Here is a 14,348-nt window from a genome sequence, read left to right on the forward strand (position 1 = left end):
TTACATGACATGTATCCCATGCGCTTCATCTCCTATTGAACCATTAACTAGAATCTCTCTGGGCTCTTTCAAAATATGATGTATCCAACAATGAGGTATCAGGTCTTAAAATGAATGTTAATTTTAAACAATCATGCTGCCGTCTGAGTTGCAATTTGTTGTCCAGAAATGGTTGATGAAATTTTTGCTCTCGTTAGACCCTTGGGAGGTATAATTGGTTAGTATGAGTGCTTTCTTAAAGCTTAAAACAGCTTACTATATCATAGCAGTATAGAAGAGAATGATATGTTGCAGCATTGTTTAGTGGTGATATACAAAGTATCAGTAGTAGTAGTCATACAACTCTATTAACGACACAGATAGCTGTAGTGGTAATAATCACTGCCACTGCCATTGGTAGTAAATAAGTAAAAATAAAATAAAATCAAACTGAATTTTGCTTGGACTTGACAAAATCAGGCTGATTGGTGATAGACCTCACCCATTCCCATTTATGGTCCTTAATATTCACTTCATTCTTAGCTTCTGCCACATCCGCCAACGGGATATATGCATGGTTTCCGTTAATAGGACCAGTCACGAATCCAGTATACCCCGCCATGAGCCCATGGATAGCCGAGTGAGCCACGAGTGTACAATACAAGTTATCCGTAGCATTTGCTGGCACCGCACGTATCATGTAAGTAGGATCTATGTACTTCACCGTAAACAACTCATGAGGATGCTCCCTGTCCCACCATTTCTTCAGCTCTGTCTTTAACCACGCACCCACATCTAGGAAAACCATGTTCCCGGATTCGTCCCTTTCCTCTTTCTGGGCTGTGGTCCTGGGTATCAAATCCTGCCCTGCCCCTTCAGCAACCACCACAACTGCATGCCCCCTCTCTTTCAGCCTTTGTTCGAGGAATTCAAGTAGCCCTCCCGTCCCTTCCAAGTAAAATTCAGTTTCGGGAATTAAACAGCAGTCCACATCTCGGCTGCTCAGTGTTGCATGGAGGGCTATGTGCCCTGTGCTTCGACCCATTAGCTTCACTAAGCCGATTCCATTCACTGCACTCTCGGCCTCCACATGAGCTGCATGGATTGCTTGCTCTGCCATTTCTACAGCTGTCTGGAATCCAAATGATCTATCAATTATGCCGACATCGTTGTCAACTGTTTTTGGAATACCGGTAACTCCTACTTTCAGTTTCCGTCGCCGAACCTCCTCAAATATTTTGACAGCACCACGCATTGTGCCATCTCCGCCTATAATGTAAACCTACAATATATTCAACTAACTTGAATTAGTCAAATTTATTATCAATTAAGACAAGAGAAATCCATCCATTACTTTAGAAACTAATATATGTATACACATAATCGGCGACAACAAACAACCTGATTAAAGCCGTGGTTCTCAATAGCATCCACGATCTTTGTGAGGTCAAAGCCACCCCTAGATGTTTCAAGCACAGTTCCACCCCTCCTATGCCAGTTATGCACCATCTTAGGATTGAGCTCAATAGGTTGAATGGAATAGAAGCCACGGTAGCCAGCTTTAATACCGTAAATTTGGCGCACCCCATAGAGGTCCCAAAGACCAACAACCAGCTCCCTTATAACAGTATTCATCCCAGGACAGAGTCCTCCACACGTGACGATAGCAGCCCTGGTGGCATAATGGTCAAAGAAAATCTGTTTGCGGGGACCTGCTCTGATATATGCCAAGTGGTGAGAAGGAGAAGCAATTGTTCCAGAGGGAGAGAGGCGGCAGGCGACTTGCCGGAGAACTACGTCGGATGTGTTTACGTAGAACCCGTCCGAAGGATGAAAGAATGGATTATGATCGAGTGGATTGGAGCCAGCAGGTTGGAGGTCTTGCAGGTAGTCGCTCAGATGAGGCAGCTTTTTGAGGGTTATAGGAGAGAATGAAAAGGCATGATCGTCAAGGTGATCATGAAGTTGCTGTTCCGGTGGTGGGTTTCGACCGGCGGCGAGATTGGTGGCTTCCGGCTGCGATAAATTAGCCATAGAGGATGAGTTGGTGTTGTCAACAGATTCAGACGGGTCGGTGTAGTGTGTTTTACTTTAAAAAAACGATGTTGTGAAAAGTGTACATATGCTCCTACGTATGCAAGACGAATGAAGGAAAAACAGATGTTTTTGTTTTATTTTACCTTTGAATTTATGCATCATGATCATTCTTGTCTATCTGTGTGTGGCATGTTTCATTCTCCACACGTGGCGATCTTTTGGTGCCACTTGTAGCTACCTGGACTTTTTTTTTAATTTCTAGAATCTAGAACTTTAATAGAATACTGTTCACTTGGGTTGGCCTCGGCTACGCTTATTAAATTTATCCAAAAATATAAATTGCTGTGAAAGACAAAGACTTGAACCGACCGCTTCACTATGCTTAATTGAATCAGATTCAAATGGAGGAACTGAAGTCTAAGATACTATGCAATGATGCAACAATTGCTGGGCCTTGCTTGCATGCACCATGCAGATGAGATGCAGAACATAAGAACAGAGCCTGTCAAAAGAGAACTGAAATTATAGTATCCATGCATACCACGCAGAAGTTGTGACTGCAAGCTAAGCTATGTTTGATTATTTTGGAATTAAAAGTTTTAACATTTTCATTTTTGGGAATTTATTAGTAATTAAGAAGTAATTTTTTTTAAAGTAATATCCATTTATCAATCTATATATAATAATGGTAATGGTAGTACCAAAGTTTGACTCCATGGTTCCTACCTTCGACCAATCAAGTAGCTTAGCTTATCTTCCCTTAATCAATAATTAGAAGTTGTTCCAAAATAGAACTCTTCTTGGTATAGATTCTTATTTTTTCTGCTACATTTCCCTTCCTTCAAAAGTAATATATTTGAATTAAATTGATGTCTATCTATTTATCTATTTATTCAAGATTAAACAGAGTTCCATTTTGCATGAAACGGGTGAGCAGCAACTGCAATTGCAAACTGGTTATTGGTATAAATTACCAGAATCTTTTATCCTCAAAGGCAAAACTGAATACAAAACCTGCTCCATCAATGGCACCATTCTCATGTCAAGGACCTAATACTATTACAGCAGAGGTCATTGAGGTTTGTTGTGCAAGTTCTTTTTTTATGAGGCTAATGCCGAAGGATCTTAATATCGGAAGAACAACATTTTCTATATATATCTGTGTGACAATGTTCACAACTGACATTACCGCACCTGGAGTGGACATCATAGTTGCTGTTCATGGAGCAGTGCCCCCCACATTGTGTTGCCCTCACGTTTCTAGGGTTGCTGGTCTTTTGAGGACTCTTAAGCGCAACTGGAGTCCAGCCGCGATCATGACTACTGGTAAATTAAGCTTTCCTTTTTTCATTCACCCGCGTTATCATTATCAGTTGATATAAATAATTGTAAACCAAGTTTTTGTGTGTCTGTGTGGTGTAATAGCGAGAACAAGACAGAATATGGTGATCGGATCATTGTTTAAGGCAACGCCATTTAATTATGTTTGTGGACATATCAGACCCAACCGAGCAATAGATCCTGGCTTGGTGTATGCTTTGAAAGTCAATGACTATTTGGACTTTCATTTTGTCATTGGCTACAACCAGACAAGGGTTAGAGCTTTCTGTGAAGGTCCCAGTGTCACGTGTTCGGAATTTAAGCCTTGCTACGTGCGGCCTTAAGCTAAAAAAACAAATGACTATAAAAAGATAAATCCAGAGCACGATTATTAAACTTATTAACAACAAAAGCACAATCCGACTTTAGAACGACTCTGAAAAACCCCTTCTCAAATGCCTTCTTAACAGCACAAGATAAAGCAAGAGCTTCAAAGTAGCATCAAAAGCCTCTGGAGGCTCATTACAAACATGAAAAAAAGCATTAAAATTATTGAAGTTGCTGGAGCGGCGCTTATATGAAGTCTGCTTCTTAAGTTGGTTTGTCAAAGCATCAGTACTACAGTTCCCTTATCTGAAGATATGTTTGATCGTAATCATCGGAATAGTAATAGTACCATATTGCAATCATCAACCAATTTGACAAGAATGTTCCGATGATATAATATGAGAATATATCCTACATACATACACGCAATTTATTAGAATATTTAGATCGTCGTTCCTAAGATTATAAAAGTAAAAAAAAATATTTTTACTAGCTGTACAAATATGAGTGATGAAATTAACAAAAAGTGAGCAATGTTGATGTGGACGTGGCAAGCGAAGAGAAGAAAGTAGAAAAGGCAAATGAGTGAGAGGAAGGATAGGGAAAGGACGGCCTAATGTCTTAATCCAATCTAATCCTCTTGCTTTTCTATCAACTACGAACAACTGTCTCACATCTTTTCTCACATTAAATATATATGTATTTATGTATATATATGTATACATATATCAGTATCCTCCCTCTCGTCTGCTCTCCAAACTCCAGTATTACCCCCACAAATTAAATACTATATAATACTATAGTAGTACATTAATCAACTAGTTCCTTCTTAACGGTTTTTAACTACCGGAAGAAGCATGCGCAGGGTGACTCAGCTGGTTCACACCACCGCCGCCGCCGCTAATGTCTTGTCTCTACTACCCAATATTTCTACTTTCTGCACTCCCTTTGTGCCCATTAGTAATAACCTAAGCCAAGACAAGTTTAATTTCTTCTCCCATACATCATTGTTTCTCACCCGGAACCAGAAATGGAGACAGAACATGTTGCTTGCAACAAGACCACTTCTAAAAGATGGGAACCTCAGTATTAATGGCAAGGAGGTCTTGAAAGATGTCCCAGATAACATCGTAGTCATGCCATTAACGGATACCTCCGCTTTTGTTGGTGCTACCTCCCCTCACGCCAGCTCCCGACATGTTTTCAAGCTCGGAGTCATTAAGTAACCACTCATCTTAATAAATTTTCGGATTTTCTTTCCTTCTTTATTAATTTACTAATAAGAAATCCAAATTTTTCTTTGTTTATTTCGGATTATTATCTAATTCTGTCATTCTTTCATGTCATGTTACATAAAGGGATGTGAGGCTACTCTGCTTGTTTAGATTTAAACTTTGGTGGATGATACCCCGGACTGGAAGTTCAGCAAGTGACATTCCTCTTGAAACTCAGATGCTGCTCTTGGAAGCAAGACAAGGACCAACTTCTAGCCAATCTACTTATATAATTTTCTTGCCTGTTCTAGATGGCAATTTTAGAAGCAGTTTGCAAGGCAACTCATCAGATGAGCTAGAGTTTTGTGTTGAAAGCGGCTAGTATCATTATTTTTATTATTTTTACTTTTTTCTCCATGTATGATCACTAGTTGATTTTTTATTGATTCTCTAGCTACAGTTCTATCATGATAACCTTACGGATCCATGATTTCTTTTTTCTTTCTTTAATAGGTGATCCTGCAGTTGTTACATTAGAATCCCTGAAAGCAGCTTTTGTGAATTATGGAGACCATCCATTTGATTTGGTGAAGGATTCTATGATGTAGGTCACCTCTCTGAGGAAACCGTTAAGTGTTTACCAACTGCTGGAGTTCATATAAATGTAGCAGATAGGCTTAATGTGATCATGATTTGATTTGAACTATTCATATAAATGTACCAGGATTCTGGAGAAGCAGTTTGGAACCTATTTGGCCTACCATTGTCTAGAGATAAACTAACACTAGCCAAGGTGCTTTCTTTTAATTTTCAGCTAAGGCTAACAGAGTGAAAAAAAAACTGAAATATGTTGTGGTTTTTGAAGTGCAGATGCCAGGAATTCTAGATTGGTTCGGTTGGTGCACATGGGATGCATTCTACTCTGACGTTAATCCCCAAGGAATTAAAGATGGGCTAATGAGTTTATCCCAGGGAGGGACACCTGCAAGGTTTCTACTAATAGATGATGGGTGGCAAGACACCATTAATGAGTTTCTGGAACAAGGGGAACCATTTGTTGACGGGTTACAGTAAGCTCACTCTGCCTCTGCCTCTGCCTCCTTTTCTTCCATCTAATCATTTTAAGCAACATAAATATAGTACGTATTTTTATATGCTCATGCTCAATATCCCACTTTCCCTCCAAATTTCAGGTTTGGTAGCAGATTGGCTAGCATTAAGGAAAATAAGAAATTACGGAGAATAGCGAACGAAGCTAACAGCAAGACGCCCAGTGATCTTAAAGAATTTATTTCAGATATTAGGAGGACTTTTGACCTAAAGTAAGCTTTTTCGAGACCTTTCACTAGTATAGTATAGTATATGACAACTGAAGGAGATTTTCATCTTCCTATGTGTTTTTGAGATTTTCATCTTCCTATGTGTTTTTTTCTGATTTGTCAGGTATGTTTATGTTTCGCATGCACTGCTGGGGTATTGGGGTGGCTTGGTTCCAAATATAGTGGCAACTAAAAATTATGATCCGAAATTGCGATACCCTATACTCTCACCAGTATATTTAGCAAATATGAGGGATATATCAATGGATTCAATGGGGAAGCATGGTATTGGTTTGGTTGATCCTGATAAAATATCTCAGTTTTATGATGATCTACACGGGTACCTATCCTAATTCACAATAGTTATACGATCATGGGTTGAAGTATAACTAGTGCTCCCAGTTGATGGTGGTTATGCGGTCACATGTTCACGTATAACTTGGGCCCTCAGTTCACAGTGGTTATGCGGTCATAGGTTCAAGTTTCATGCCACTAGAAAATAATGCTTTATAAACTTCATAAGTTTGAAATCATAATTATAGGAAAAAAAAAATGGGGTTCACCGATATAATTAACTTATTTTTTTCTCCATCAAAGTAGTATCCTTAATTTATTGTCACATGTGGCAGAGTTAGGGGCAATAAGACTTTCAGGGGGAAGAGTGACTGCGACAGTAAAGAAAAGCTGAAATGCGACTTGGGGCGGCAACGGTTGCTATGATTAAAGAACTTATTAATAACTACAATCATTGTCGCCCAATTCAAGTTTCGCTTTTTCTCTCTTCATAATCACTCCCCACCTAGAAGTCTTATTGCCCCACCTCCGACACAAGTTTGAGCAATGAGATTAATGATACTTCTTTAATAGAGAAAAAGAACAAGTTGATAATATTGGTGAGCCGTTCTCCCTCATGATTATGATTTCAAACTTACAAGGTTTATAAAGCATCCTCTTTAATGGCATGAAACTTGATCCCTAATTGCATAACCACCGTCAACTAGGAATCTTAGTTATACTTCAACACGTGACTATATACCCACTATAAATTGGGAGCCCAAGTTGCAATTCGACATCTTCTAAGGTGATGGTGCACTCCTCACGTAGCGGAAGAAATGGGTGGGTCTCCGAACACTATTGCATTACCTTGAACTCAAATATACCTTAAAATTACAACAATTTCTCCTTAAAACACAAACATAAATAATTTTTCTATCCAAGTTTCCAACACCCAACACAAAAAAAATTGAAAGGAAAAACCCATCCTCCTGAAAATGTTTTCAGCTGAGGTGGCAGCAGTGAGGCTGAAAACGCTTCCAACTATTTATTTAAATTTAGGAAAAATTACTTAATTTCTTAATTAAAATTTAAATCCACCTTTTCTGCTAATTTTTTAGCAAGACAATAATGTTGGACTTGGATTGCTGAGTTTGAGGCGGTTCTTCACCCTATTGGACTTGGCTTCTTTAAAATTAAATTCAGATTCAGATCATCCAACCGAAGATAATAACAAATAACAACTCATTTATTCCTTGTGTTTTGTTTGGTGACTTGGTCGTTGTCGTCGTCTTTTCTTCTTCAATAGAGTCAGAATGTCTTACGCTTACCTCTTCAAGTACATAATCATCGGTGATACTGGTATGATTTACTCATCTCTTCTTTCTCCTTTATTATTATTATCGATGAATTCACCATCTAATCTTGTTCTGACCATCTCTCATCTGATTTGATCTCTCCAAGGAGTGGGGAAATCATGCCTCCTCCTTCAGTTCACCGACAAACGGTTTCAGCCGGTACATGATCTTACCATCGGGGTCGAATTCGGGGCCAGGATGATCACCATCGATAACAAACCCATTAAGCTGCAAATCTGGGACACCGTATTTTCTCCCTCTCTCCCTTTTGTTCTTCATTTTTATTTTTACCCATGATTTTTATTTCTTACCCAATTTTCTTTTTAAAAACATGGGCAGGCAGGTCAAGAATCCTTTAGATCCATCACAAGATCCTACTACAGAGGAGCTGCTGGTGCCCTGCTTGTCTATGATATCACCAGGTACCGACTTTCGTTTTTTATTCATAATCATGTTACTATCTGTTCATCTTTAAGTCTAATTTGATAATTGATTCGATTCTACACAGGAGGGAAACTTTTAATCACTTGGCTAGCTGGTTGGAGGATGCCAGACAGCACGCTAATGCTAACATGACTATTATGCTGATTGGTAATAAGTGTGACCTTGCTCATAGAAGGGCTGTAACCACCGAGGAAGGCCAGCAATTCGCCAAGGACCATGGTTTGATCTTCATGGAGGCCTCTGCTAAAACTGCTCAGAATGTTGAAGAGGTCTGCTCTCCGTTGTACTTTACAATTTTCTTCTCACTCTCAATCCTATCCTATACCATTACCAACTATTTTACCTCTATCTCTCTTGTTATGCAGGCATTTATAAAAACTGCTTCAACCATATACACCAAGATTCAGGATGGGGTTTTGATGTCTCAAATGAGGTTCTTACCTCTTCTTAACCATGCTTACATTTGGTAGCAGATTGGCTAGCATTAAGGAAAATAAGAAATTACGGAGAATAGCGAACGAAGCTAACAGCAAGACGCCCAGTGATCTTAAAGAATTTATTTCAGATATTAGGAGGACTTTTGACCTAAAGTAAGCTTTTTCGAGACCTTTCACTAGTATAGTATAGTATATGACAACTGAAGGAGATTTTCATCTTCCTATGTGTTTTTGAGATTTTCATCTTCCTATGTGTTTTTTTCTGATTTGTCAGGTATGTTTATGTTTCGCATGCACTGCTGGGGTATTGGGGTGGCTTGGTTCCAAATATAGTGGCAACTAAAAATTATGATCCGAAATTGCGATACCCTATACTCTCACCAGTATATTTAGCAAATATGAGGGATATATCAATGGATTCAATGGGGAAGCATGGTATTGGTTTGGTTGATCCTGATAAAATATCTCAGTTTTATGATGATCTACACGGGTACCTATCCTAATTCACAATAGTTATACGATCATGGGTTGAAGTATAACTAGTGCTCCCGATTGATGGTGGTTATGCGGTCACATGTTCACGTATAACTTGGGCCTCATTCACAAAGGGTTATGCGGTCATAGGTTCAAGTTTCATGCCACTAGAAAATAATGCTTTATAAACTTCATAAGTTTGAAATCATAATTATAGGAAAAAAAAAATGGGGTTCACCGATATAATTAACTTATTTTTTTCTCCATCAAAGTAGTATCCTTAATTTATTGTCACATGTGGCAGAGTTAGGGGCAATAAGACTTTCAGGGGGAAGAGTATTATGACATAAAGAAAAAAAGTGAAATGCGACTTGGGGCGGCAACGGTTGCTATGATTAAAGAACTTATTAATAACTACAATCATTGTCGCCCCAATTCAAGTTTCAGTTTTTTCTCTACTGTCGCAATCACTCCCCACCCTAGAAGTCTTATTGCCCCCACCTCTGACACAAGTTTCGGGCAATGAGATTAATGATACTTCTTTAATAGAGAAAAAGAACAAGTTGATAATATTGGTGAGCCGTTCTCCCTCATGATTATGATTTCAAACTTACAAGGTTTATAAAGCATCCTCTTTTAATGGCATGAAACTTGATCCCCTAATTGCATAACCACTGTCAACTAGGAATCTTAGTTATACTTCAACACGTGACTATATACCCACTATAAATTGGGAGCCCAAGTTGCAATTCGACATCTTCTAAGGTGATGGTGCACTCCTCACGTAGCAGAAGAAATGGGTGGGTCTCCGAACACTATTGCATTACCTTGAACTCAAATATACCTTAAAATTACAACAATTTCTCCTTAAAACACAAACATAAATAATTTTTTCTATCCAAGTTTCCAACACCCAACACAAAAAAAAATTGAAAGGAAAAAAACCCATCCTCCTGAAAATGTTTTCAGCTGAGGTGGCAGCAGTGAGGCTGAAAACGCTTCCAACTATTTATTTAAATTTAGGAAAAATTACTTAATTTCTTAATTAAAATTTAAATCCACCTTTTCTGCTAATTTTTTAGCAAGACAATAATGTTGGACTTGGATTGCTGAGTTTGAGGCGGTTCTTCACCCTATTGGACTTGGCTTCTTTAAAATTAAATTCAGATTCAGATCATCCAACCGAAGATAATAACAAATAACAACTCATTTATTCCTTGTGTTTTGTTTGGTGACTTGGTCGTTGTCGTCGTCTTTTCTTCTTCAATAGAGTCAGAATGTCTTACGCTTACCTCTTCAAGTACATAATCATCGGTGATACTGGTATGATTTACTCATCTCTTCTTTCTCCTTTATTATTATTATCGATGAATTCACCATCTAATCTTGTTCTGACCATCTCTCATCTGATTTGATCTCTCCAAGGAGTGGGGAAATCATGCCTCCTCCTTCAGTTCACCGACAAACGGTTTCAGCCGGTACATGATCTTACCATCGGGGTCGAATTCGGGGCCAGGATGATCACCATCGATAACAAACCCATTAAGCTGCAAATCTGGGACACCGTATTTTCTCCCTCTCTCCTTTTGTTCTTCATTTTATTTTTACCCATGATTTTTATTTCTTACCCAATTTTCTTTTTAAAAACATGGGCAGGCAGGTCAAGAATCCTTTAGATCCATCACAAGATCCTACTACAGAGGAGCTGCTGGTGCCCTGCTTGTCTATGATATCACCAGGTACCGACTTTCGTTTTTTATTCATAATCATGTTACTATCTGTTCATCTTTAAGTCTAATTTGATAATTGATTCGATTCTACACAGGAGGGAAACTTTTAATCACTTGGCTAGCTGGTTGGAGGATGCCAGACAGCACGCTAATGCTAACATGACTATTATGCTGATTGGTAATAAGTGTGACCTTGCTCATAGAAGGGCTGTAACCACCGAGGAAGGCCAGCAATTCGCCAAGGACCATGGTTTGATCTTCATGGAGGCCTCTGCTAAAACTGCTCAGAATGTTGAAGAGGTCTGCTCTCCGTTGTACTTTACAATTTTCTTCTCACTCTCAATCCTATCCTATACCATTACCAACTATTTTACCTCTATCTCTCTTGTTATGCAGGCATTTATAAAAACTGCTTCAACCATATACACCAAGATTCAGGATGGGGTTTTTGATGTCTCAAATGAGGTTCTTACCTCTTCTTAACCATGCTTACATCTCCTGACATTTATTCTTCGAATTAATCACATTTATGCATACTGAACACTCAAAAGAGTTTGATTGATTAAAGGTTATGAACTTCTAGAGTAGCTTGAAATACTGAAGGGATGAACCATATTGCTTCTTTATTTATTTTTTTTAACTTAATATAATTTTAAAAAGAAGTCCAAAATCATTTTTTTCAAGCATACCTTCTTACTAAGGTAACATACTTCTATGCTATGTTTGGGAATATGATGATGATATATTTGAAAGGTATAAGAACGAGAATTTCAAATTCGCACATATTATATAGGAATTTCTGTTCGTTTGCAAATTGGTATCCAATGGAGCCATGGATTTGATAATTAATGACGAATGCTACATTTACTTGATTGCATCTGTGTCATCATACAACTTACACTATTTTTAATTCCAAATCCCTTTTAAAATTCATCCACATTCTACCCTAGTGGATATTCAAAATTCAGAACTGCTGAAAAGGATTTAGGTCATTGTTTCTGGACATGAACGAATGTACTTCCACTTTGTCAATGATCATTCCTTTGAAAGGTTATTCCATCTAAAAGGATAAAGTGAAATATGCACATTGACTGTGGAATTATAATAACAATGTAGAAACTTACAGAACTGGTTTGACAACTAAGAGTTAAGGTGAGGGTAGGAAGGTTGATGAGCTTCATAGTATCCTGAATGACAGGGTAATATTGTTTTATATTGGATGCAAGCAAAGTTACCTTACATTTAGGCAATCCTTGAATATTTGGCTAGAAATCCACACTAATCTTATAAAGAAGCTTTAATCTACTTAGATCTCGATTGCAGACTACTGAAATCCTTCAACAATGTGATACCATTATCGATATTTTTCGTTGAGGAAGTTTTGAATACTTGATGCAGTGCTAAATGAAAGTCATTCATCTTTGAATATTGACAAAAGAAGAAAATGAATTGTTTTGTTTCTTTTGCTTTACCATGTTGAATAGATAGAATGTGCGAATTCTGTTGCTGACAATCTTTTCTTATTGGCTTGAAGTCTTATGGCATAAAAGTTGGATACGGTGGAATTCCGGGGCCATCTGGAGGCCGAGATGGTTCTTCTTCTCAAGGCGGTGGCTGCTGCAATTGAAATTCGATTTCTCGTTTTCTAAAATGAAATATAGCTTGTTCATGTAACTTCCTTTGTTTCTTCTTTTTAGTTCCTTGTTTAATTTGATAATCCCAGAATACTGTGCTTGAGTGTGTGATTTGTATAATCCATCTAGATGTGTTCTCCATTTGGTTGTAAATTTGATAGCTATTATTGTTTCATTTGTCGAGAACTATGGTGAAGAGAAATGGCGAAAATATGGGGAATTGATCTATAATTTTATGGTGTATTAATATTTGAATATTTGCATATGTTGATTAATAACAATATGATCATTTTTTAATTTTATTTCTTTATTGTCATTTTATTGAAAATTTTCGACAGGCTGGTTGGTAAAACGCATTCTATCCATTTCATTCCATCCCTGTACTAGTCTTAGGCGAAAAGAAAATTAAGAGCTGAAAAATTGAAGGAGAAAAAAGGTAAATAAAAAAAATATTTTTTTCATTAATGTGTTTAGTAAGAAAATTTTAAAATTCAATTTTCAGTAATTATTTGATAGAGTTGGAAAATGAGAGAAAAAAATGAAGTGTTTGAAAATTTCATAATTTTGAACTTACATTTATCATTCAATTGTTTGTTTTTATGTATAAGGATATTTTTCAGTATTTATTTTACGTTTAAGGGTGTAAAAGTCATCAAATTAAAAAAATTAAGTCCTCTTTTTTTCTTTTTTTTTTTGTATTCAATTGAGCATTTGAATTTTTAAAATGCATCAAAAGACCTTCAAACTATTTCAAAAAAAAAGCAATTAAGCCCTTATTTTTTTCATTTAATTGAGTACTTGAACTTTTAACATGTATAAAAAAGACCCTTAAAGTTTTGAAAAAGCAATTAAACCCCTACTCTTATTAAAATTAGAAAAAATATAAATAATAAATTTTAGAAAAATTATTGAATTTAATAAAATATATGAAATTTAAAATTTATTAAAATTTGAATTTTTTATAAAATCGTAAAAAAATAAAGAAATTAAATATTATAAAAATAAAAACTAATAACCCCTAGTTTTTTCAATTAAAGTCATCACGTGTTGCAACACAAGCAGACATATGATTTAAAATGATAAAATAAAAATAAAATCAATAAAAGTTATAAAAAATTATAAAATGCTTCTTTTGGTACGATCATTTTATAAATATTTTTTATGAGATTGATATTTCTTTACATTTTGTATAATTTTCTTATGACTTTATAAAATTTTATAATTTTTATATTTCTATATATTTTTATAATATTTTACGATTTTTATAAAATTTACATTTTTTACTTTTTATATTTTTTCTAATTTTTAATAATTTATTTTTATTAAAATTTAATATTATTTATAGCTTTTATTGATTTTAATTTTTTATAATTTCTTTTCTAGTTTTTAATAAAAGAAAGGGTTTAATTGCTTTTTTTTGAAAAATTTTGAGGGTTTTTTTGATGTATTTTGAAAGTTCAAGTATCCAAATGAGTGTAAAAAAAAAGAGCAGGGGCTTAATTGCTTTTTTTAAAAGGTTTGAAGGCTTTTTTTATGCATTTTGAAAATTTAAGTACTCAAATGAGTGCAAAAAAAAACAGGGGCTTAATTTGTTTTTTTTTTTTTTAAGTTTGAGGGTTTTTTGCATCCTTAAGTCATTATTTTATAAAGTTGAAAAATGAGATAGAGATAATAAAATTTTTAGAAAATGCATAATTTTGAACTTACATTCTTTTGCTCTTATCATTCAATTGTTTGTTTTTATGCATAATAATGAAAAATGATCATCTGTGTGATATGGAATAGGAGATCCATGTTACTGT

The 14,348-nt window shown here is 36.1% G+C and overlaps 4 protein-coding genes across 4 annotated transcripts; 3 read left to right on the forward strand and 1 right to left on the reverse strand.

The window, feature by feature from the left end:
- Positions 1-228: 228 nt before the first annotated feature.
- Positions 229-2,135, reverse strand: LOC108453724 (ATP-dependent 6-phosphofructokinase 2). Its single transcript, XM_017751999.2, has 2 exons — positions 1,381-2,135; positions 229-1,261 (listed from the first exon to the last, which is right to left on the reverse strand). Exons 1-2 carry the CDS (start codon positions 2,011-2,013, stop codon positions 425-427), a joined length of 1,470 nt encoding a protein of 489 aa, XP_017607488.1. The 5' UTR covers positions 2,014-2,135; the 3' UTR covers positions 229-424.
- Positions 2,136-4,520: 2,385 nt separating this feature from the next.
- LOC108450984 (probable galactinol--sucrose galactosyltransferase 2) lies at positions 4,521-6,549 on the forward strand. The gene is made up of 7 exons (XM_017748734.2): positions 4,521-4,885; positions 5,022-5,254; positions 5,391-5,481; positions 5,602-5,642; positions 5,743-5,947; positions 6,071-6,199; positions 6,321-6,549. Exons 1-7 carry the CDS (start codon positions 4,521-4,523, stop codon positions 6,547-6,549), a joined length of 1,293 nt encoding a protein of 430 aa, XP_017604223.1.
- Positions 6,550-7,560: 1,011 nt separating this feature from the next.
- On the forward strand, positions 7,561-8,741 carry LOC128292620 (ras-related protein RABB1c-like). The gene is made up of 5 exons (XM_053027483.1): positions 7,561-7,831; positions 7,934-8,073; positions 8,167-8,249; positions 8,336-8,540; positions 8,637-8,741. The coding sequence occupies exons 1-5, from the start codon at positions 7,786-7,788 to the stop codon at positions 8,739-8,741; spliced, it is 579 nt and encodes a 192-aa protein (XP_052883443.1). The 5' UTR covers positions 7,561-7,785.
- Positions 8,742-10,230: 1,489 nt separating this feature from the next.
- LOC108453725 (ras-related protein RABB1c) lies at positions 10,231-12,843 on the forward strand. Its single transcript, XM_017752000.2, has 6 exons — positions 10,231-10,505; positions 10,608-10,747; positions 10,839-10,921; positions 11,008-11,212; positions 11,309-11,377; positions 12,447-12,843. Exons 1-6 carry the CDS (start codon positions 10,460-10,462, stop codon positions 12,537-12,539), a joined length of 636 nt encoding a protein of 211 aa, XP_017607489.1. The 5' UTR covers positions 10,231-10,459; the 3' UTR covers positions 12,540-12,843.
- Positions 12,844-14,348: the final 1,505 nt, after the last annotated feature.

Source organism: Gossypium arboreum, chromosome 5 (genome assembly GCF_025698485.1).
Source record: "Gossypium arboreum isolate Shixiya-1 chromosome 5, ASM2569848v2, whole genome shotgun sequence".
Lineage (NCBI taxonomy): Eukaryota > Viridiplantae > Streptophyta > Magnoliopsida > Malvales > Malvaceae > Gossypium > Gossypium arboreum.